Source organism: Dermacentor silvarum, chromosome 1 (assembly GCF_013339745.2).
Source record: "Dermacentor silvarum isolate Dsil-2018 chromosome 1, BIME_Dsil_1.4, whole genome shotgun sequence".
Classification (NCBI taxonomy): Eukaryota; Metazoa; Arthropoda; class Arachnida; order Ixodida; family Ixodidae; genus Dermacentor; species Dermacentor silvarum.
Window position 1 is genome coordinate 341,873,806 of NC_051154.1, and position 24,122 is coordinate 341,897,927.

Genomic DNA, 24,122 nt, shown 5'->3' on the forward strand with positions numbered 1-24,122 from the left:
GAGCAGATACCAAGTGACCCCATGCCTGGTCTCCAACCTAGGCATCTCACCGTGCTGTCTTAGCCTGGACCGCTTTCACTGACACCACTTGTATGACTGTCTGCCCATATCTTTCACTTCCACTGGCGCACAAGAGCCCACATTCAAACGTACTGTAAGGGTTGTAAAGTGGGATCACCGTATGCGTTAGCTCTGATGGAAAGATTTAAGAAAGAAAGATACGTAAATTATGTGGTTTTCGTTCCAAAACAACGATCTTATTAGGAGGCACGTAGCGGGGGACTCTGGATTAATTTTATTGCAATAGCAATTATATGGACACTTCAACAGGATTTCTGCCGTCGGCGTCGCCGTCGCCGTGAGGTTCCGTATAGATAAAATCTTCGCCGCGCGCCGTATGCCCGAGCGGAAGCGTGCGGGGGACGCGGAGGGAGGCGGGGCGACGCTGCGCTCCGGCACCAAAGGCCTATCTTGCAACCGGGCGAAGGGGAACTTTCCACTCAATCTCCCACGCGCACGCAAGGAAGCGGGAAGCCAGCGCCGGAGGAAGCGGGGGGGGGGGGCGCACTTCTACTCTGCCAACAACCGCGCTCGTCGCTCGCCCGCACCGTCTCTTATCTCCACACGGCTCTGATCTTTGTATGCGCGCTGCATTCGCCGCTCAGTTTCCGTTGAAGCGATAGACCGCACGTAGTACCTTCTCCAGCTGCGGCGTATGCGCTTGCTGCCAGCGTTTTGACAGTCGTCTGCAGTCATTCAGTGTGATCTATTCATGTTTGCTTGTGCGCGCTCACACCACGCTTGTTCATTCAGTTAGTAATAGTCGGGACACATTTTCCAACGCACGCTACACATGCAATGCTGATCGGATCGGCAGTGCAGCGCTACAGGTGTATCCCTTCGCACGCGCTACCCACGGGAAGCGCTTCTCATCAACACCACCGTTTCACACGCGCCTTCTCGTGGTGATCGAGTCTCTCTTCATGTCGGTCTACTTACGCCGCAGCACACCTGCTTACTTAATGAGCTCATGTTTACTACAATTCATATTGCTACCAAAGCCGCTCACCTTACTTTGTATGACATTGCTGTGTTGCTATCGCCTGCATTGCTTCGCCCTTAGGGCGAAACTGTGACATTTTTGACCACCTGGAGTTCTTTAACGTGTGCCTAAATCTAAGTACAAGGGCGTTTTCTTTTATTTCGTCCCATAGAAATGTGGCCGCCGTGGCCGGTATCGACCTCTACCTACGCCATAGCCAGTGGGCTACCGCGGCGGCTAGAGAGAGATTTGTTATAAGAGAAAAGCTGAGATCTCAGTCAGAACTACTGTGTTCTAGCCTGCTGTTCAGCGTTGGGACAGGGGGAAAGGGAATAAAAGGCGAAGTAGAAAACGAAGATGATGATGATTCGAAGAGAAGAGGCATGAAAAAAAAACTACCTAGAACACTTATTGCAGTCGTATATACACCTCACTGTCTCTCAGAAAGGCCACAATGCCCTTCATGACCCGGCCGTGAACCTAAAAGAAAGCTTTCAGGTAGTTGCTGGTTGTTGATGCGCGCCAATGATCCATACATTGTCTTTCTCACTAACCCAGCGGGCGCAGACAAATCGCATGGTTTATAGCGTTCGGCATGGCACAGTTCTCACAGTCTAGGCTGTCCGTATGGCGAATAAGATGGTGGTAGTAGTGTTGGGTGAAGGCCAAACCAAATCTCAGTCTTTGTAGTAGGCTTGCGTGGCTTCTTTGGGTGCGGCACGCTATCCTGAATTGAAGCTCAGGATCAAGTAAGTTAAGGCGGCGATGACGGTGGTCTGGCAGAGACCAGTAGCTTTCGCTTGTGACGCGCACGATATACTATGATATAGCGTTAGCATCTCTCCTCGTTAGTGGGATGGAAATGTAATATGAATTTGCCGAGAGCCTGCGCGTCGGCGAGCTCAATTCCACCATCATGACAGTGTCCTGGAACCCACTAAAATGTTATACGGTGCCCATGTCGCAAGGCACAGCCGTAAATGAGCAAGTATAAGCGATTGGCTCTTGTTTATAAGCGAATAGTAAATAATATGTAGTGCTGGTTTAGCCTCACAAAACAGGGTCCACATCTCAGGCGCTTACTGAGATATGTAATCAACTGCTTCACTAATGACAGCAACCTTCGCAGCCATCGACATTGTTTTGTTTTATCATCGAGGCTGACACTTTGACGAATCCACAAGGCTGGAACAACGAAAGCAACCGCGGAGGCAGCTGAGGACGTCGATCAATTAGTGCAGAGATGCACTGTAGGGGGACACGCTTCAAAGATGTGCGATAGTACGAGTTGCATCAGACCTCATCACCGTGTTCTGGATTTCTCACTGAGACCAAGATTTGAAAGACGCACCAGTGATCTTGAGAACCACCATGCTAGCGTGCCGTAAACTTTAGCAGGGGCAGATCATGTTGGAATGAATTGTTTGTGATGAGAGATAGCTGGGTGAGTTGGCACTTAAGCTTAATGTAACCCCGTGGGATACATAAAGGAAGGCAAAAAAGTACAAATGAACGCGCACTTCCAACAGAAAAAAACACCGCAAATCCACGGGGTGAATGATGATGAGTGGGCGAAGCTCCGGAGGGAATCATCGGTAAACCGTGAATTTTCCGTGTAATTCGCCCAGTCTCGCCGCACTAAATAGAACGATTGACTTCCACCAATGACACGCGCCATATGTGACGTCATTGCTATTTATAACAGCGCCCTTCATTATAATTGCACCATCTCCCGCTTAAGGGGATGCTAGCACAAATGCGTTAGAAACGTGCAGTACTCTCTAGTAAGGGAGACAGGCCACAGCGTCTTACGCAGCCGTTTACACATGCCGGAACGTGCACCGCGTTTGCCGACGCCATCACATGACTGCTGAGAGAGTATAACCCCCGTATTCATAAACGCTCCTCGACTTGAACTTGACTTGCCACCGCCTTCAACGCGTTTCGAACGCGCTGCCCAAGGCGGTGGCAAGTCAAGTTCAAGTCGAGGAGCGTTTATGAATACGGGGGTAAGGCGGAGAGGCCACAGCGTCTTACACCAGCTTCTTGCACGGACCAAAACCCGCTAGCACAAACGCGTTCGAAACGCGCAGTCTTTCGTTAATGTTGGGTATTTATTGTCATCGTGGTGCGTGTGTCCATGTGCGCTTCGTGGCGTAGTGGTTAGCGCCGCGCGTTCGGAAGCGAGGGGTCCCTGGTTCGATTCCGCGCTATGGACAAAACTTTCGTACTTTTTTTTCATAAAAGTAGACGTGGCTACCTACTACGACGACGACTACTACTACATACTACAGAGGAGGGACAGACCCACACCCTAAGGAGCTTCGCCCCTAAAAGAGGGACACCTATAGCGATACAAAACGTGGCGAAAAGAAAAGGCAGCAAAATAACCATAGTTTACAGAAATTTGCATGCATATGAGAACGAATGAGCTGCAAGATGGCCACGGTACAGGAAGCACAGTAATAAAGCCGGCTTTCACCCCAACCCTTCAACAAGATTTCCTAAGATAGTGAAATTGTTCCAAACTAAATCTTCGAAGAACATTGAAAAAATAAATTCGAGGACTGTGGCATTTCATCACTATGCAAAAAAAAAATTGTCTGAACAGAATTCTGGCCAGCTTCTCCAAACGGGTTAGAATATTAACAAAGTGGTGTTTTCGTCGATGTAGTCTTTTCCGCTGCGTGCCAGAATGTGTTTAGAATATTGAAGTCAACACATCGCGTACACGCACATGCTGTGACTCAATGGGGAACAAATGCGGCCTTTGGTCGGTATGTCCACCGAATGGGGCACCTGGCAAACACATATCAATCATAGTATATATATAGCTAACCGCACTCCTCGTCTTCTTGATCGTCCAATGTAATTAAGACTGCTACATTAGAGGACTTTTGCGCGCCTCATCTTCATGACACGTAATCCACATGGAATCCCTAGACGAAATACCTTGCTTTCCAGTTGCAGTACATCCAAAACCGCTCTGCTAAGCATATTGCATTTAATTACTCCAGAATAGCTAGCGTTTTACAAATGAGAAATATGGTAAGTCTTCCAGACCTGTCTCCGCGCCACCGAGTGTTTTTTTATGTATGTATCACAAATTATATTACACTAATAAAATTTTGAAACTACCACTTTTATTGACTCCTAATTACGTGTCAACGTGCATTCATCATGGACACAAAGTTGTTATTTCAATTTTAAGAACTAATCTGCATTACGAACTGTTTATTTCCATCACTAGTAGGGACCGGAGCTCCATTCTGCATCCATTGTCAAGCTGCGGCACAACGTAACGTCACAACGATATGCGTCCTTATAAATGAGGAGCGCCCCAGATTCTAAAAAACTCGTAGCGTTTTATAAAGTGGACCAAACGCACATGCCTCCCCATAACGCGAAGAATAAATGTTGGGCAAGCTAGTACTGAAACATGGAAACCATTGCAGCTCTGAGGACGAGGACACAGAGAAAGACAAGAGAAGCAAATGGAACGAGGATAAGAACAAGGAAAGACGCACCCACCCCTTCATTGTGGTGTGCTCTTTACCTCTTTCCTCCTCCTACGTGGTGCAATCTTTACTATGCCGCATAATGAGCGACACTGTTATGGTGCGTGCCATGCGTCAGGGCTTCTTAAAAAAAGAAAGAAAGAAAAAGAAGAAAAAAAAACTCGCAAAGTGCACGCAGTTTTTCGTGAAAGACTCCAGCTCTTACGCGGCTCGTGATAGGGTAGTGTCTTGCATTTGTCACGACACTTGTTGTTCTACTTCACCTGCCATCTCCGCAGTATACCGACCACGAAGCTTTCGGAAATTCATCATTCCTAAATTTAAGTGGTGTCCTCTCAATCGATTCCACCAAAAAGAGCCGCACAGCTGCTTTTTTTTCCTTTTTTTCTTGTTTTAACATGGATAGCGGGCCAGTTGAGCTATTTCTTGAGTGGCCTTAGTTCACGTGACATGACATCTGGACGTGCTTGTACAGGTGCTCTAAAGCACTGCTAGCCATAGAACTGAAATCAGCGACTCAATGCAAATGCCCAAAGTGCTTGCCGCTTTATGCTAGACGCTAGATTGACTTAACGTTTGTTGAATTAGCGACATATTTTAGGACTTACGATTCACTTACTCATTTACTCTCTATAATTCTGCCTAGTGGAATCGTGCCTGCTAATTATGAATTTTCAATGAGCAAGATTCCTGACGTCACATATCAAATCATAATTAGGTCGAAGATAATAACGGTATCGAATGAAGACGAAAAAACAAAGCCGATTCTAGCTTACCTTGGACTTCGACTGTGAAATTCTTCTCCAGTTTCCCAGCCTCGTTGGTTGCAATGCAACTGTAGTTGCCAGCGTCACGCAGTCTGCAAATAACGAACGAGTGTAATAACGCCACCTGGAGAGAGGGGATCGAACAGCAGTGCTCAATTGCACCTCGACTGTCGCCATGAATCTGAGTTTCTGGGAGTTTGTTATTGCAAACAATTCGACACATACATAAACTTACAAGAAAATAATTAAATTCTACGTAGTTATGGACAAACATGCTACAGAGAGTGTATAACGCAAGTGCGTTGAGAGAGATTCTGCAGTAAATGACATTACTTTCTGCAACGAATAGCTCAATGACAGATCATCATAGGAACAGTAACAGAGTGGTTTTTCGGTTGCGATTAATAAAACAGAACGTGACTTCATACGACAAAGGATGTTTGAGATAGTACAGAGGTATAAGTACTTGTAGGCTTGCGTCCACGGAAATTTTGCTTCAGAAGGAATATGCCTACTTTCTACTTACAACATGCGATAACAGTTTCGAAGTCATGACGTAGCTGAGTAATGAGTAAATTACTTTTTCACCATTTGAAGATGGCTACATCGTCAACGTATAGAACACGTTTGACGAAGTAGAAGCGCCTAGACGGATAATTGTTGAAAAGCAAGAATTTTAGAGGCTGCAGAATAGGAGGCCCGTGGTACTGCTTTGTTAGGAAATGCAGGAGGGACAGCTTGACTGTCAGACTGAAAGCTGTCGCGGTTATTTAGACAAATTTGGATGAGTTGTCAAGGGAGGGAAGGGGGATAGTGATTTATGAGTGATGTTTTACGAAAAGTATTGAGATGTATAAAATAAAATCTTTAGAAGAAACGCGAAACACGGGCAGAGCCAACAACGCTGCCTTGTCGACACTAGTTTTTCTACTACCTATTTGCAAATTGCGCAGTATTAGTGGAAGTCACGATGGAAAACTAAAATTACGAGGAAAAAACTCTAAACTGAATTTTTAAGGACATTAAGTACGTCAGTTTTTAAGAAGGTTTGCCACTAGGAAGCCTATAACGTTTAAATATTTTGTTAAAAATGCACGCGGAGGGATCAGTTAAGATATCGATGACTTCGTTCATAAGTTCATCAAAAATGTCATCTAAGACAGCGTTAGTGTCTTTAGGTATGATAACAGTTCACCGAATTACGACAGACGTGATAGCGGATGCGAAAGAATGACTCCCGAGTAAGACAACGATCTATGTTATGAGCATTATGGATTAACGATGCAGAAAAGTGCAGGATACGATTCTGAGGCAATACATTATTAAATTTAGTGGAATAGAGACCGCGTCCACAAGGTTTGTTCACCGCGTCCACCGGTTTAGCTAATCGGTGCAGCATGAAAACGCTTTATTCATGTGTGCCGTTCCTGAAGAGGGAATATCCGTTCCAAAATCTCACGTATCAGTACTTGTTTCGATGCCCATTTTTTATCTATCGCGTGCGCATACATTATACGGCACCGCTTTTGATACTCGTATGTCTCTCTCTGTATGTGTGTGTGCACGTGGCGCGTCTGTATGCGTGCGCGGCTAGGTGCTTGATCGATTGGTGTAGGTATGTAGATTAATTTTAATCGCTCGGCGTTTTGGGTTTCTTCACTTGCGCACAAAGAGAAGTCACTAGCGCCTTTGCATTGCACCCTCAGCGAAATGCGCCCGCGGAGGCCGGGACCCGAACCTGCGGATTCGCGCTCAGGTGATGAACGCCGTGGCTATTAAGCCGCGGCGGCGGTTGTGTGCGTGTGCTTTCGTTGTCCGTTTGTGGGGTGTACGCGTTCAGAGCACCTTGCGCGCCGCAGCTGCAGCCGGCGTCCGTCGGCGGATGGCTGCACGAACGGGTCCCCTCGTGGACTGAGCAGGCGGCCCGCCCGCAGCCAGCGCACCGATGGTGGAGGCACGCCCACCGCGGTACAGCGAAGCCAGGCGGGACGGTTGAGAACCGCCAGCACCAGCTCGCTGCCTGGGCCCTTCTCTTCTCCGGGCTCCATCTTTGGGTGCACTGCGCAGGTGGCAGGACAGCATTGGTCACCTTTATTTTTGCCCCGAGAGCACGATTCTTGGTTAGATCTGCAACCGACTTTCTGTCAGCAGTCATAATGCAGCTGACGTCATTGACTCGTTATACTATTGGAAATGCAGGTAACAAGCATATCACCTTCAGCTCCTCCACAACGCGAAATTGTTGAGTGAGCGAAAGGACAGCGTGAAATGTAATCCAGCGACTGGTTATCAGCGTGAACTCTTTCCAGCGATTGATTTCATGCGGAGCAGTAATTTGCATAAATCAAAATAAAAACGGGAACATAGCAAAAAAATATAGCATATAATCGTTGACCCTGTACTAGTAAAACTTTAAAAAAGAGAGCGAGAGAACCAGGTCATTTCTCAGGTGAGTAGGAAAATATTATGCCATTTCAATGCAGGTCTTCGTGTTGGTCGAGCCAAAATTATAGCCCCAATATATTCTGCTGTGTTTCGCCTTAGCAACAATGTCCTTGTGCCACAATAAAAACGAAGCGATCAACAAGTCCCATTTGACTCAAAATTGAGCCAGATAAAGAAGTGTAGGAGAAAGGTATTCAATTCTGTTCCTACGCGAAAGTTGCTAAACATTATTTTTACAGCGAAGCTGTTAAAAGCTCACTCTTCGATGGTCGCGTCCGGATGTATAAAACAAACTCTCATTGGCCGTATGCTGTATGTGCGAGTGAAAGCGCGCGTCCCTCGCGCGCTTTCACTGGGAGCGAGAGCACGGCGGAGCGCAAACGCCACTTCTTCCGTCGCGCGAAAGGAAATGGGAGGACGGGAGGGAGGGAGGGGAGGCGACGTTTAGCTGCGGCACCAAATGCGTATCTTGCGATCGGGCGCAAGGGGAACTGGCGATTCAATCCCACGCAAAAGGTAGCGCGGGAGGGAGGGGTTGCGGCTTGTGCTCTGCGAGCAACTTGTACTTTGAGTGGCGCCGGGCGGTCGCGCGCACCGTATCTTGAAAGCGATCTGCAACAGGGCTCCTACCTTTGTATGCGCTGTGCTTTCGCCGCTAAGTTTCCGTTGAAGCGATAGACCGCATGAACCTTCGCTCACTGCTGTTGGCGCGCTTGCTCACGCCAGCGTTTTGACAACGGTTGTGTGCGGTCACACAAACAACGCGCAGAACTGTTGTCGACGGCGGCGGCGTTTTGCCCGCACTTGCACCGCACGCGCTCGGCGTTGGTGACGTGTTTACGAGGAACGTGCCAACCTTTGCCGTACACCCTAAGCGGGGTGTACCGTAGCGACCACAAGGCCATGGTCCCGGTGGTCACTAAATAGATGAAACCCACCAGATCATATATATTTCTAATTCTTTAATAGTTCAAATAACCAATTACACCATCACATCTTAATAGTCATAATTGGAAATAGATAATTCCCACCATAGTACAGCTTCGCGGGTCTTCCATCTCCACCCCAGTGGAAGGGCTGACAGTTTTTTTAACACCAAATATATGAGACTTCGAGGCATTGCTGCTGTCTCTCCCTTGAGTCTATATAGTATGCCCCAGCTAAAGTTAGCCAAGCGGCTTAGCAAATAAAATACTATAAAAAAAGAAGCGTAGCTTGGACTGGAGGCGCAATGCTAAAGAGACAGCGGAGCTGATGGGCACCTAGCTAGTCCAGACTTTTGGGCTATGCTAAGCACTAGCAAATCATCCCCAGCATTTTCCAGAATTTATTTATTATTAATTGATTATCGATTAGCTATTCATTGGCTATCGATTGGGTATCGCAATGTATTGGCTACGTATTTAGATTAGGCTAAGCACTAGCAAATCATCCCCAGCATTTTCCGGAATTTATTGATTATTAAATAATTAGCTATTGATTGGCTATCGATTGGCTATCATATTGGCTACGTATTGGGCTAGGCTAAGCACTACCAAGTCATCCCCAGCATTTTCCGTAATTTATTGGTTATTGATCGATTATCGATTAGCTATTGATCGGCTATCGATGACTGACTAAGCTTAAGTATTCCCAACCATGCTTAGCTAGACTTAGCCAGGCTCAGCTTCGCTAGTTCACCGGGGTTATGTGCCATTGCGCTTCGACCCTTTCTGCACTACCGCCAGGATCGGCCCCCATGTTTTGTGGACGACTAACGGAATAAAGCCAGACCCTCACAGAACAAATTTCCGGCGTCCAAGCAGCGAACTTTGTCCGACGGCGGCCGCTCGGCGGCTGGCGTCAAAAATCAAGACGCGCGCCACCGACTTGGAGGGGATAGATACTTATTTTCGCCCGCCGCCGGAAGCGTTCAGCGCGCGGCGACAAGCCCGATCCAATCAGGAAGCACAGGAAGCAGCACTTCCGGCCGTTGAATCATGGGATTGATGGCGGCGGTCCCGCTCACCCGCTTCGAACTGAATTTGGCGATGTTTTTGTAAAAGTCACTTCGTTCGTAGCAAATGACTGCCCAAACGGCTGTTGCTTAGTATCATGCCGCTTGGACGAGAGAGTGTTATGGCTAATCTTGAGGAATTTTCGAGATCGCTTCTCGTTTCGAACGCGCCTAAGCCTAACGAGAGAAATTTTCTTTTAGGGTGCCTCGATGCCAGCGCCGCCGTTCAGGGTGGTGCCATCCTTTGACCGCACCCGCGCGGCCGCTTTCTCGCTGTGACGCCATCTTGAGTCACAGCGAGCTGTTGCGAGTGCTTGGTGCCGGTGCTTAGTTCGAGACACAGTGCGCGCGGATGCTTCGCTGACGCTTCTACTTGCTGGACAGTGTTCAGCCGCATGAATGACAAGCTTGTCAAGTGCATCGAGTCGACAGGACGGGCTGTTGTGTTCCCAAGTGCACCGGATCGACGCGTAAAGGGCTTCGTTGTTTACGCTTCCCCCGGGACCCAGAGCGAAGGAAGAGATGGGAAGCCCAAGTAAAGCGGTATCACTGGAAGGCAACGGATAGCTCCTACATTTGGGAGGTAAGTGTCAAGAAAGTTTAGACTGTCGCATCGTGTTTTTCATTTAAATAAGAAAGTATTCTCTGATCCTCGCTCACATACCTACGTTCGCTCACGAACTAAGCACTGCACCGATGCTGAGTAGCCTATGGTTTGCGAGCGCGCGTCGCATAGGCTTTTGCCGTTTTTATCGGCGCAGTCTATGCGAGTAGTACCCTTATTTTAAGAACTGACGAAAATGCTTCGCCACGAAATAGCCTTACATTAGCTACAAATCGTCATGTAAACCACCTATTTTACTTTTTCACGGGAAGCTCACATCGTGTGTCTCTTGTTTCTTTTTTTTTCCCCCTCAGTTTCTTTTTTCGCTACTGGTTATTTGGGACTAAAGAACGCAGTGCTTCTTCTGGGGAGAGCGGCTGTTGTGTACGTGGCAAGCGAAGTATCGTGATTTTCTCTATTCTCAGCAGATATCTTGCGGATCTCAGGTTGTTACGTTATATAGCTGATTTTTTAGACGAATATATTTGTAGCGTGGTGCTCGTAAGCCGATGGTCATTCGTGCTCATTCCCGATCGTAGTGGGTACTGTGACGGTCTTTAAATGCCAGTGCACGGTATGCCCAGGTGTAGTATAGTTAAGGGGCATCATGGGACCAAAATGTTTCGGCGCTTTCTGGCATGGTATCCGTTGTAGCCTGTGCATTTCTTCAAAAAGTGTGAAGCGAGGTAATACAGCATTACTTCTGCGAAAATTTATTGTTAAGCACTGTAATGGATTCTCTGTATTTACAAGGCAACTTTTCTTATCAATAATCACTTTTGTTGTTTTACTTGTACTTAGAAACACTTTGAAGAGGACCAGTACGAGGGAAATCGACAGGATGGGCGCCGTCTGTTAAAGTCAACAGCCCTACATCATCATGGACTATATTTTCGAAGTGAAAACATTGCTAATCTGTATTTGACTGTCTTAGTTTCATTTACGGTTTTTGTACGCGATATGTATGCAGTGTTGTTTATTTTTTCAATGTAGTTGTCACTGTTCTAATGGTTATTTATAAAATGTTCTGTACTCGCCATCGATGTGTTTGGCTGATGCGACGTATTCGATGGTAGCTGATGTATTCTGGCTGGATATCTTGATTAATATTACCCGCGGTTGCATTTTTTTGTTTGCATTCTTGTTTTCGATTTATATTGTGTGTAATAAGGTTGATGTACTCACTTGAACCCCCCCCCCCATGTAATGAATAAATTTAAAAAAAACTCTCCCTATCCCGAATTGTGTGTCGAGCCTAACTTGCGAATTTTTTTTATATCGTCTTTCAACATAACCTTCAGGCGCCACACAGTACATATAATTTTTCATGTACATATCTTTTTCATGATTGATTGTACTAGACATTACTAAGTAAATATATTTTGTGCATCGTTTGGTTTCTTGTGTGTACTACGCAAGATTGACACAGACAAGTTACGTTACATGTTTCTCTACAGCACTAACTAAACCTTAATTTCACATCGCAGTTATTTTTACACCAGCTTAATCCTGTCAGCACACAGTTTTGTGGGCAAAAAAAGCAAAATTGCGCGTAGATATCGTCAAATAATTGCAACGAACGCGAAGAGCATGCGCAACGCAAGGGAAACTAACCGCCGTGCGCGAGTGGCTGGCTACGGTAAAGGAGGCGTGACGTGTAAACCAAAATACAACAGCGCAAAAGAAAAACTTCCACACACAGGGGGTCGCAAACCTTATATACCAAGCATCGAAGCGCAAAAAATAGTGCGTATTTCAAACATACACACGGCATATTAAATGTGATTGAATTAGGCAACTTGGGGCATGTTCCCGAAGGTCGAAGACATTTACGTCTTGGACCTTCGACGAGTTAACGGCTATTGATTTTAAAGATGTGCAGATGCGATACCGATAAAACAATCCTCATCAAGGCAAAGCACTTGGAAGTGCGCCGCGAGTAACACTATTTATGAACGCAAGCGTAGCTGAGTCTCAGCTCGTGTGACTCAATATGGCGGCGCCAGCGGGGTTGTCTCCACCCTGGACGGCGGCGCTGGGCATCGAGGCACCCTATTTTCTTTGAGATGCCAGCGCCACCTGTCGGTAAAGTTGGGAGATAGGCGCGACGACGGCATATGGCCTCTAAGACGGGAAGATTTCGGAGACTATGGTAGACAGCTTGTACTGCTTGCCTGTTTCGCTGCAGATCGGCGGACATGGGAAGTAAAAATACAACGCGCTCCTGGCTTCCATTGCGCTGCCTCTCGCACTTTCCGGGACGCACACACACATAGAATTACTTAGGTGCCCTATGTATGCGGAATTGAAAGCGTCATAAAATAGCGTCCCACACGTAAACTACGCTATCACGCTATACTAAACCTCTCTGCAAAGTTCGTTTGCGGAACGGTAACGCTATTTCCCTTAACCCCGCTATTACGCTTACGTTAAACTAAAACTGTCTAATGACACTACGCACTGTATCCGCATGGACACAATGTTGGCAGAGCCAAGTTGTTTTCTGCGCTTTCCGGAGGTTGCCAATAGCCAAGCTCAAAATGTAGGTGAAATAACTCAAGAAAAATTATAAAACACTAAGTTATGACGTTACTAAGAGTCGCAACATGCTAAACCTTACTGTGGGTTACATTTAAAAAACAGTTATCTCCTGCTTCACGGCTGGCCACATTGATAGCGGCTCGGCGGCGTTCGCCGCTGGATCGTCGCATGAGAGGCAGTGAGGCGAAAACACGGAAGCGCGTCTCGCTACATTTGACGCGCGAACATCGTCGGGGAAGTTCGCTCCGTGCAATACCAGGAATCTGGGGCATCGCCGAACAGCGCCTCTAGCGGCCGCCTCTGAAAACATGCGCATTTTCTATGAGAGAGCGTCGTTTTTCCCAAATAACTAATCATAGAAGCCATCTTTCAAAATATTACCGTGGAAATAGGCTCTAGGAGCTTAGCCCGACATCTCATGCAAGCGGTACCATTACTTACGACAGAAAACCCGTTCCAAATTTCGGGCGAAGTTCGAAGTATTGGAGTCTATGGAAAAGGCCAAATTTTGGAGGCTTTTTTGGCCAGTAAAAAGCAATTTGCGATGAGCCTATTGCATAGATCGACGTATTATTGGGGATTTATCAACTTCAATGACTCGGCTTTCAGCTAGTTGCAGCAGCAACTCTTGAAATGGCAAAAAAGTCGTTCCAAAATCGCAGTTTTCATAGCAAGGTCGCAGAATATTTTGTGGTACGTATATAAACCTAGTTTTTGCCTCCGGCAGCACGCAAACCGATAGCCGAGCGTTCTGCGCGACCACCGATTAGGATCACTGATACCACGATTGGCAGTTCGCAGGTTCGAAGCCAGCGGCGCCGCTATTTTTTTTTATCACTTTGTCGCTGCTTAGTTTGGCGGTTTTCCGCCAGATGGCATATTCCGAAACGCAGGTCATTTATTTGCGGTTCTTGTTTCGTTTCTTTCTACTGTACCAACGTCTTCCTAAAAAAAATAGCTGGCTGGTTTCGTGAACATGCGAACGTGCTTCCAAACTTCTTTTGCGCTTTAGGTGTAATGTATTTGAGACAATAAACCCAACTTTGTGTTTTACAAGTTGATTTCTTTCTTAAGGCAAACATTTATGAAGACATTACTAAGAAATATTTTTGCCTATTCAGCTATGTCATGGAAAGGCGTGTTTATGCGACTTTTGTGCAGCCTGAAACGTACCACAAAAATAAATAGCTTCCCGTGTGTGCAATTAAAAGACGCAGAAGTAGAAAACTTGGCTGCAGCCCCAGACGTAGTATTCTTACAAAGGAATACAGAAGCTATTTGACTGAGTATATTTGCATTATATCAAAGCAGAATTTTTCCGTACCGGATCTTCGGTGCAAATGAAGGCGGTCCAAATTATTTCACAAGCTTTTTTGCTTAGTACAAACCAATACCTCGAAACATAAACATTCTATCCTCAATATGCAGCGCACGTGTCTTATCATTTGAACCATTCCCATATACCTTCACAAAATTCCCGAAATACTAAAGGTCTTCATATCCTTTTACCACGACGTACGCAGAGGAGTATTGGAAATAATGCGAAAAGACACCGGGGCGTGTTAATGTAGTTTGTCGTGTAAAAATAGAGAACTATTCCAATCGCAGACCACACCCTTTTTGAGTTATGCCCACAAAGCGTTGCAAGAAGACATTTTTTTCGGCTGCAATCACCAAAGTTACTATGGCATTCTGCTGTTCTGTTCTTAACTAACTCTATTGCTGAATCAGATCACAGCACCATGATATAATTACTGGTACAATTCTTCAGTAATTCTGTAAGAATTTTCTCCTATGCTAAATTTAACGTGTTTGGACAATTGAAGAAACATAAGAAAGGACCGTGAGGTTTGCAGAAATGTTCCCTTATTAGTATCGTTTATCACCCATATCGGTACGGTGGTATTGTCACGATCACTCCAGCGTCCACGGACACCATTTATCACTTTACTGCCTGTAAAAAAATACAAAAGTGTCGTTCCTTGTGCGTGAGTAGCACAATCGCAGCTGATCCTTTCATATGGGCCCACTAAGCTACACCTTCCCTTTTCTGCCATGGTGCCACAAGAGATGTCAATTTCACCCTTGAATTTCTCCCTTTCAGTTTGCTAGAAAGTATAGGGACGTACACAAGAAGAACAGGCAAAGTTTTGAAGTAGTCCTGAGATTTTAGTAAAATTTCATAGGCAATATGTTATTATCCTTTATTTGTTAACATATTTATTACACCTGATTGGTCATAGTAATGACGTGCTACATAATAGTTCAGGTCTTCTACTTAATAAGTCATGTCTGAGTCTGCTGTCCTGAAAATTAACCAGGTGTAAGCACTGCATGACGTTGGCTGGAAGGCCATTCATTAAAAAAATATTGTGTGCAGAATAAATAAAATGCAGGTGCTCAATCGCACAGTCGCCGCCAAAAGTTTACGGGGCCGAGGTTCTGCGAATAAGTTCATTTTCAACGCAGCTACCCCGCAGCCAGTAAAACTATGCAAAACTTTTGTTTTGTTTACTCTAGACCAGTATACGCTGTAAATCCGAATACTACGATGCGTGACTAAGGCGTAGAAATATAAATATTTTTTCACCTTCCGGGGTACGAAAGCTTGTGACGCTGACTATACGTTCTGAAGGCGAGGTTGCTTTTTAGCTTATTCGTGATGACGAGCGCCGAGTTCTTGGTGATGGGATATTGGAGCGTAGAATTGTAGAACTTGTGCAAGCTCAGGCGACTTCACGGCGCAAACCTAGCGATAGAAGCTCAGAAGGAGGAATAAACATTTATTGTAGAGCCAGCACTTTATGATGGCCGGGCCTAAGCCTCCCATGAGGGGACGTCGAGGGCTTGCCTCGCCGCCGCCTCACGGGCGTGCTGGGTCGCCCAGGTTTGGTCGTCGAGGGCGGAGCTCCGCAGAGCCTCACGCAACCTCGACGAGGGGGTCGTGGTGTTAATGTGTGTGTACAGTGCTGGGCACTCCCACAGCACATGCGGAAGCATAGCCGGGTGAGTGCCACAGCACCGGCAGTTGGGTGTACTGTAGACATCAGGGAATATAAGGTGGAGGCGGGCGAGTGAAGGGTACGTATTTGTAGCAGACGCAGGGTGGTAGCCTGCGCCCAGCTGAATTTGGGGTGAGGTGGGGGGAAAGATCGGCACAGCATGCGTTTAGTTTATTAACACTGATGATAAATGAATAGTCAGAGTAAATGAATGTTACTGTCTAATTCTGAACAGACTCGAGTGTAATGCATACGTTCTAGATCACTGTAGGTTCCATACTAATTCCATACTACGCATTCCTATTCGAATTTTGGCCTGTCTTAAGCCTACCGAGTCTTAAGTAATCAAAATAGGTAGGAAATTGCTTCTTGGGATGTAGCCGAGGCCATGGTAGATGTGATTAGTAATGCGCTATATGTGAGTAGGCTGACTGGGATTATTACATGAAGTGCGCCAACGTACCTACGTAATGCCATGGTGGAAATTACGGAGCCCTTTATTGTAAATATATTCAAGTCATCTGAGAGTGTCTCTGGTAAAAAGTTAACAGTTTATTAATATGAGGACTGATTAGCCTTCTGTTAAGCTGTTAGGAAAAATACCATGTACGAAGTGCTATTGTGGTTAAAATTACAACGTTATCAGAGCTTCCAAAAGAAAATGACTGCACAAGTCCATTTTTCTCGGGCGTTCATGTCACCTAGGTACCACCGCCTGACCCAAGACCTTTATGTTTTAAAATCTGCCCCGATGACGTAAGTTACGTTGCGGGAAAAAAATAAATACCCTTTCTAAAGAATGAACCATAACAGCTTCCCGACAAAGCGCAGTACGTTGCCGCAAGTCGTCATTTGTGATAACGACAAGAGCGACAGCCCGTCGTTAAAAATGACTTGTCACTCCCCGGTTTTTCTTTTTTGCTCAAGGATGCAACTAACCCGTACAAGGGTAATCCCTCCCTTCGCATGATGCTTGCGACCTTTCTGGTTCTGGACAAGCGCGTTGTTTGTGTATATTTCAGGCGCTTGGCATCGAAAGGCTTAAACCATAGAGAAAGGAATTCAACAAGAGGGGACACTCCCATAGGGCCCAGCGGCCGAATTGACTGCAGCGTGCCAAGCGGTCGGTGTCGATCACTTACATCACTTCCGGTTTCGGTTTTGGGCGCGCGTATTTTGAACGCAAGCTAGCACGCCGGCTGCGCCCCCCCCCCTTTCCTTTTTTTTTGCTCTTCGTGCAGAATCGGTTTATTATTTAGTAAAAATGATTGCGAACGATCTCGTAAAGTCCCATCGAATCTGTGCCACGTGCAATTTCACAAAGTAGACGCAAGACCTTTTGTGCACTGAGGAAATATTTATTTTGCTCTATATAAAAGCTCGTTCCGCGCTTTTTGTGCGTTCATCCAACGTTGTGACACCAGCAGATAAGGCAGTAGTTCCTGTATGAAGCTCCACCGGACTGCACCAGCTGAAAAATAAAGTAAATTACAAGCATGTTACATTTGCAAGCAAGTAACAGCATGTTACAAGCATGAGTCATTTTGGTATTTAGACATAGGAATACGGCGTGTAGAGGCGAAACGTGCGAAAGCGGTGAATGGGCGGCCTTACAAAAAGCAATTCGCTTTTACATACATGGCGTAGAAAATACCCGACTCATCCCAAACATTATGAAAACATCTGATTTCCAAGCGTTCCCCCATTTTTGGGAATTATTTCCTGCACTTTGGCAGCACAAATACACGAGCGACTTCGCGTTTCCAAAACTTGGCCTCGGGCGACGCGACGGTACGCTACATACATAGAGACGGACGCAACAGGCTCTCAAGACAAATGCGTGGGTGCAATGCCTTTTTTCAGTCCTTTAGAAGACGTAATTTTCGAATTACAAGTTTCTGATATGTTCGTCGTTCGCGCGTTCTGCCGGCGCCAGCAGAACACGCCATGTTATCACTCTTGGCAATCGGCCATCGCGTTTTCAACAGGCGTGAGTACCGAAAGAAGGTATATGTTGTTGCGGAGCCACAAAAAACGTCACAGGCTTGTCCCTCTAAGATTCATTACACGCCAAACTTTATCACCACGGCCGAGCTGCTTATCGCTAACTGCGTCACAGCGCGCTGTGCGGCCAGCGTGCCTCAAAAGTACCCCAGAAAGTAACGAAATTACTTTTCAGTAATGTCTGGCGTCAGAGAAAGCGGCACAAACTTCTCCTAGCAAGATGAACTAGACTACACACCACGGCTGAGTTCTCGCTAACTGCGACACGGCGCCCTGTGCGGCCAGTGTGGCTCAAAAACCGAAATAAGTTACAATAGTCCCATAGGAAGCGTCGGAAACATGTCTCAGCACGATTCATTAACTCAAATTAACTGCGCCAGGATGGCCGAGCTGTTTTTCGCTAACTGCGTCTTAAGTCTCGGTCCCGTGCCGTAAGCCTAATTGCGTCGTAGACTGTGAAACAAGATTTCTCACCTTGCCGTAGTCCAATAGTGCAGTGGTGTCTTGTCCCAGTGCAGAAGGAACGCAAGAATACGCCGAGAGCCCAATAAACCAGGTTACATTTAAAAAAGAAAAAAAGAAGGAGACAGACGGGTCGCCGCGCACGAGCGCTCAAACGCGTGCGCAGCCATCCTCGCTGGCTTCGGGGGAGTGTCTGGCGGACGACGCATGTAACTGGCGCGTCACTGACCTGTGGCTAGGTAAGGCAAGGAAAATAAGTCGCAAAGCTTAAGTTCATTTATACGCAAAACGTTTTAGTTTTCGCGGGAAAGAATTAAAAAAATAAATAAATGCCTGTTAACTTAAGTTCACTTTCTTTTTTTTCGATGCTCGCGGCAGCTAACGTTCGGTGTCAAAAGTATAGCGTGACGTATGGTGACGTGTTTACTGTTGCCAGTTTTTGCCGAGTGTCCCCTCTTGTTGAATTTCTTTCTCTATGCTTAAACCTTTAAACAGCGAAAGACTGTCACAGTCGCTTCGGTAGCTGCACGGAAAGCGCGGACAATCAGTCTACTTTCAGCACATGCGCTCTCAACCAAGACATATTTGCGAGAAAGGGGCTCCTATATTACCCATAGCGAGAAATGTATCCACAAATTACGCCTCATTATCCCGATGTGTTTATGAGCCGCACTCTGGGCCTGTATTCCGTGTTATGACAAAAAATATAGTTTGCGCAGTGTCAGTAGCCTAAACATAAAACAGGAAATTGAAGTCATCACATCAACTATCATATATCATAAATTGAAAGAAATAAAACTGAAACTGTACTTCGTAATACTCGCACTGCAAACTTTTATGCATGTGATTCATTTCAATTTCCTATCTGTTCCAGGGTAGAAATATGCTGTTCAGTTGGTAAACACAGATTATTTTGCAAAATTTGCTAAGAATTTTTGCCTCCAACATATGTTCCTATTGGTCATGCACATTTCTATCTATCAAATATATGGTCGAAACATTACAAAGTCGAATTGTGAATCATTTAAAAGTTAAACTGGCTTCTCCACATAGGGGAAATGCCGTAGGAGTTTGAGAATGTAATAATACACAATCATTTGGTTGCATAGACTTCCTGGCTATAGGCATGTAATGAAGATCTCAAATGTATTACACGGCTTTGTCTTTTCGCAGCAATTTCATTCACTGCATTTATAAAGCAATGTAGGTTTTTTTTTATTTTAGCGCGTGAGTCCAAAAACACATAGCAACTTATTTACCAAAGCGATATAAGTTTCAAAAGCTTGTTAATTAGGTTGTCATCTGAGCAAATAATACGAGAGACTTTCATGCACAGACAAAATAAGCGGCTAAGAGGAACAACTGACTAGCTATTTCAGAAGAATAACTGAGTTTCGCTACGTAGTGTTAAACTATGTAGCTTTAAATAATGCGCATATTTTATACATCGCCGGATAGGGGTCATTGGAGATCGCTGGGCGAGGCCTTCGTCCTGCCATGGACGTAAATATAGTCTGATGATGATGATGAAACATTGCCGGAGGTGACCACCTCTCATCCAAGAAATATTTTTTACAGTTTAATAATTTATTTATTTGCGCCGTCAGCACTCGAAGGCATTACGGAAGGAAGTGGGTTGAGCAGAAAAAACAAATAATACAATGATTAAAAAGTAACTTTCTAATCATGTAATTTTAGCTGGTGGTACGTGAAAAAAAGTTCAGTGCGCACGACGAAGGCAGCTTTACAATTATACCATATTACCTGACCTTACAAAGAATTTAAAAGGAACATAGTAAGTAATTAACAAATTCAGATTACACAACGTACGGTAGTTGATGTTGCATGAAACTTGCGTTTATTTGTACTCTTTATGATTTCTTTGGGGAGGCGATACCATTCAAGGGCTGTGTGAGGCCAGAAAGAGCTGAAGGAAGTTAATGTGACTAAATCTGATACGTATTTTCTACAGCTGATAAATACGATGCTATAGATATGGTGAGGGAGATACAGTCGTACGCGGATATATCAAGCCAACTTACAACGAATTATTCTGTATGTCGAACAGCTGTAGAATCCCCTTGAAAATTCCGTGCAAATGTATCGTGCTGGTGCACGCGTATAAAGAACGTTCGTTCACCAGCACATTCGATATATCGAACGCGGCGCCACGCAGAAGACCTCATAGTGCACTCCTTTGTACACTTTGAGGTATTCTGGCACCTGGAGGTGGAGAAGAGATAGTGCAGTCAGTTGAGCCCCGTCAGGCTGTTCAGCTAGCCCTCATGCTACCTCGGACGTCAACATTCCTTCTATCCGATTTTGGAGGCGTCGTAGTGTGGGTTGAGTGCCTATTCACGAGTTTATTTTCCGCAAGAGATGGCCGCTACAAGTGTAAAGAAAGAATCAGCTTGGACTTTTCAATCAAGTTGAAAGTGAACCAGCATTTTTTTTGCGGGTAAATAAAGTGTGCTTGCTTTTTTCCCCCATGTTGCGTGCAGTAAGTTAGCGGCTATCCGATGCACTAACCGGTAAGCCACCGCTTACCTGAGGGCCTATTATTTTATATACCGAATTACCTATATAACGAACTTCTTGTGATCCCCTTCAGATTCGATATATCCGGGTTCGACTGTATCAGTTTACGGGTTACAAATTCAACTTTAGCTTTATTTGGGGTTAGAGTAGCTATTCGATCATAAGTTGAACATATAAAACGAGTGGAGTAAATTTGAGTTCTAATTAGGTAATAAATACAATGGAATTTCACACATTGGATGTATACTCAAATTTTGTTCCTATTAGTGTTTTCTATAGTAAGCATGAGAGAGGATGGTGGCATTATAAGTGTACAGGAGCCAATAACCCAACGTTCGATCCGCAGTGTTACTAATGTCGATATGCCAGGTAAGATTAGCGGTAATAGGTTGACCAGGTAAGATTAGGGGTACTATGAACACGTGAATACTTTTATGAATATACAGGCTGTAACTCCGTGTTGTTAAGTAAGAAATACCCGTGTCACACGGGCATTTGGAAGACCTTCCAACAGATAGTCAGTTGACTCAAAGGTCAAGTTCGAGCTGCTACACGTGCGGTTTCGAAGGCCGCCGAGTCAATAGTCTATCGAGTCAACGGAGCACCCTACAACTCTATTGAAATCTGGATGGCCTTTGAGCAACGGAAGCGGAAACAGCGCGAACATGCCGTCTCGTTCACAGTGTGCTCGTACTCACGGTTAGAAAGAACAAATCCAACCAAAATGCTCTAAAAATACTATACATGAGTGTTATTAATTATTCAATAAACTATTTTCGCCACTTCATATGTGCGAACTGCACATACTCTCGACAACAGCGACGTGCTTGTGTTCATTCCTTCCTCCATGTTGTCTAGTACACTCTCCCTCTACTCCATGTGTTGCCGGATTCCGTCATATCGCCGCCATTTCGCAACATAAAATAAATTATAGCGTTTTTAAGTGGTTTTAATGTTCTTTAACATTTGGTTACATGAAAACGAAAATAAAGATCCGCAGTGCCACACAATTTTGCGAGAAACGCCTGAACCACTCAACGGCCTTTCAAAAGTGCCGTGTAGCAGCGCGACAACTCCTTCGAGTCGATAGAGTTGTGGCGTTTCGAAGGCCGTCGACTGGAAGGCCTTCCAAATGTACCCGTGTGACACAGGTATAAGTCGAAGAGTTGTTTTGAATGGGAGTTGCTCAGATGATGTTGCTGCTACGTCTGGTGTGCCGCAAGGCTCCATGTTGGGGCCGATTCCTTTCCACTTTTTTAATGCGAAAGCATTATATGCCCCATTACGCGAAAACCCGTAGTTGTAGTCGGCGGCGTGACCGAATGACGCTACCAAAAATGGCCGACGGCAAAGAGTAAAAACGCGTAAAAAATGCTCGAATTGATGACAAATTTAGCAGGCAGGTTCATGTAAACAAAGTAAACTAATCCCTTTGAAAAGAAAAATAGGTAAATTTTGATCTGGGCGGGAATCGAAACAGGGCCTGCGGGGCGCGGAGGAGACCCGACTTTGTCCCCTACGACCGGATAAACTCATACTAGCCAACTCATCCTAGCTCGACTCGCAACTCCCGCCCCACCACTACTCCGAATTCCGCCGCTGCCGAGAAATGTATGCAGCCATCTACGCCTCAAGCTCTGGCGAGGCACCGGCCCCGGCCGCCCCAACTCTCTGCCCTACGCCACCCCAAGCTACCCATCGACGATCATAAAATCATCCTCCGTCCCCGTGGCGGCCTCAACCTTCGGACCGTGAACGGCGTTGCGCTTCGCGATGGGATTCTGCAAGCAGCCCGCCTCGGACACCAAGAGGCCAAGCCAGACACCGTAATCATCAACACCCTCCAACACGTCGTCCTCATCAACACTCCCGACCCACAACGCCGACACCACTACCTCGAACAAGACTTTTCGAACAAGACTGGGTGCCCAAGCACATCTACTACTCCTCTGTACTATATAGGTGCTACATCTGAAACAGCCTGAAACCGTAGCCATCTCCTGAAAGAGCCCTCCAACCGTACCAAGCCTATGGCCTGATCCCACTCCTGGACCGGACTCAGGCAACCCCCAGTTCCAGTCCCCCCAAAACCACCTGCACAGGAACCCGGCCGCCACACCAGTGAGGTGAGCTGGGCAGACGTAGTCTGCCAGGACTCCGCCAACCCCCTCTAGAAAATGTTGCATGTCCGCGCACAGCTCGCCTCCCTCCACAACACCAACCAACGCCTTCAGTCGCAGCTGCATGCCTTCCTGCAGGTCCTCACCCCTACCCCGGCGACAATGATCTCGGCCGCTCATAAACTCCCTCCCCTACTACCTTCTCCTCCTACTCGCGAACAGCCGGCCAAGAAGAGGGCTGCAACTCCCACTACCTCCTCGGCCACACCAACATCGGCCGCGGCAACCCCGGCCCTATCCCCACAATTCGAACAACTCGTGGAGGCCAAAATTCAGGCCGTGGTGCAGACGGCCATCCAAGCCTTCACCCAACAATTCTCCAACCTCACTATCCGTCTAGACGAATTTGCTCGCCAAATTGACGAGCGATTTAAGGAGCAAGATGCCCTCCACGCGACAGCCTGTGCTGCCGCGCGGCCTAAAAAGAAGGCCAAGCTCCACACCCTCTCCACTTCTCCGCTGTAAACTAGACCCTTTAGCTGTGGCACCAAATGTCTATTTATATAAAAGCGTTGCAAGGCGAGAAGGTGGTAAAGACCTCCGACGCTGCTCGACGAGTTTCCCGTTCTGACCTCGTCGAAAACCTCCGAGCCGCCCCCAGAGGCCCTGGCAACAGTCACCAACGCCGCGCGCGTTCGGTGCGAACGCGAACAAAACAGCGACGGCGTCGACAACAGTTCTGCGCGTTGCGGGTGCTGCTGCATCTCCAAGTTTATACAGCTGATAAAACTACTATCCTTACTCCGTATAGCTCTCTACTAAGTTGCTATCGCCATTGATGCTTCGCCTTTCGGGTGTCTCCTTGCCTGACCCCTTGTATTTATGTCCAATTGAACGCCGCGGAGCGCTCCTTCGAGTTATCGAACTCGTGGGCAAGCGAGTGCGTTCAGACGTTTAGCGCGTTTTCATTTGGCCTCGCCGAAGCGCCGTTAGAACGCAGGGGTGAACTTGCACGGAGGCGGAACGTGCGGAAAAAACATTTCACCAAAGCAGCGTTGTACACGTTCCTCTAAAACAGGAACG

The 24,122-nt window shown here is 46.3% G+C and overlaps 1 protein-coding gene and 1 long non-coding RNA gene across 2 annotated transcripts in view; both read right to left on the reverse strand.

Moving 5' to 3' along the window:
* The window catches only part of LOC119444229 (hemicentin-2-like), a 111,143-nt gene extending 103,762 nt beyond the window's left edge, over positions 1–7,381 (reverse strand). The window contains exons 1-2 of the mRNA XM_037708660.2: positions 7,173–7,381; positions 5,337–5,419 (exon numbers count right to left, since the gene is read on the reverse strand). Of these exons, the coding sequence (XP_037564588.2) occupies positions 5,337–5,419; positions 7,173–7,375 (286 nt within the window). The 5' untranslated portion in view covers positions 7,376–7,381. The remainder of the gene's footprint in view (positions 1–5,336; positions 5,420–7,172) is intronic.
* A 9,871-nt stretch (positions 7,382–17,252) lies between these two features.
* Positions 17,253–18,842, reverse strand: LOC125942328 (uncharacterized). Its single transcript, XR_007465007.1, has 2 exons — positions 18,394–18,842; positions 17,253–17,386 (listed from the first exon to the last, which is right to left on the reverse strand). It is a non-coding gene; the product is annotated as an uncharacterized LOC125942328 (long non-coding RNA).
* Positions 18,843–24,122: the final 5,280 nt, after the last annotated feature.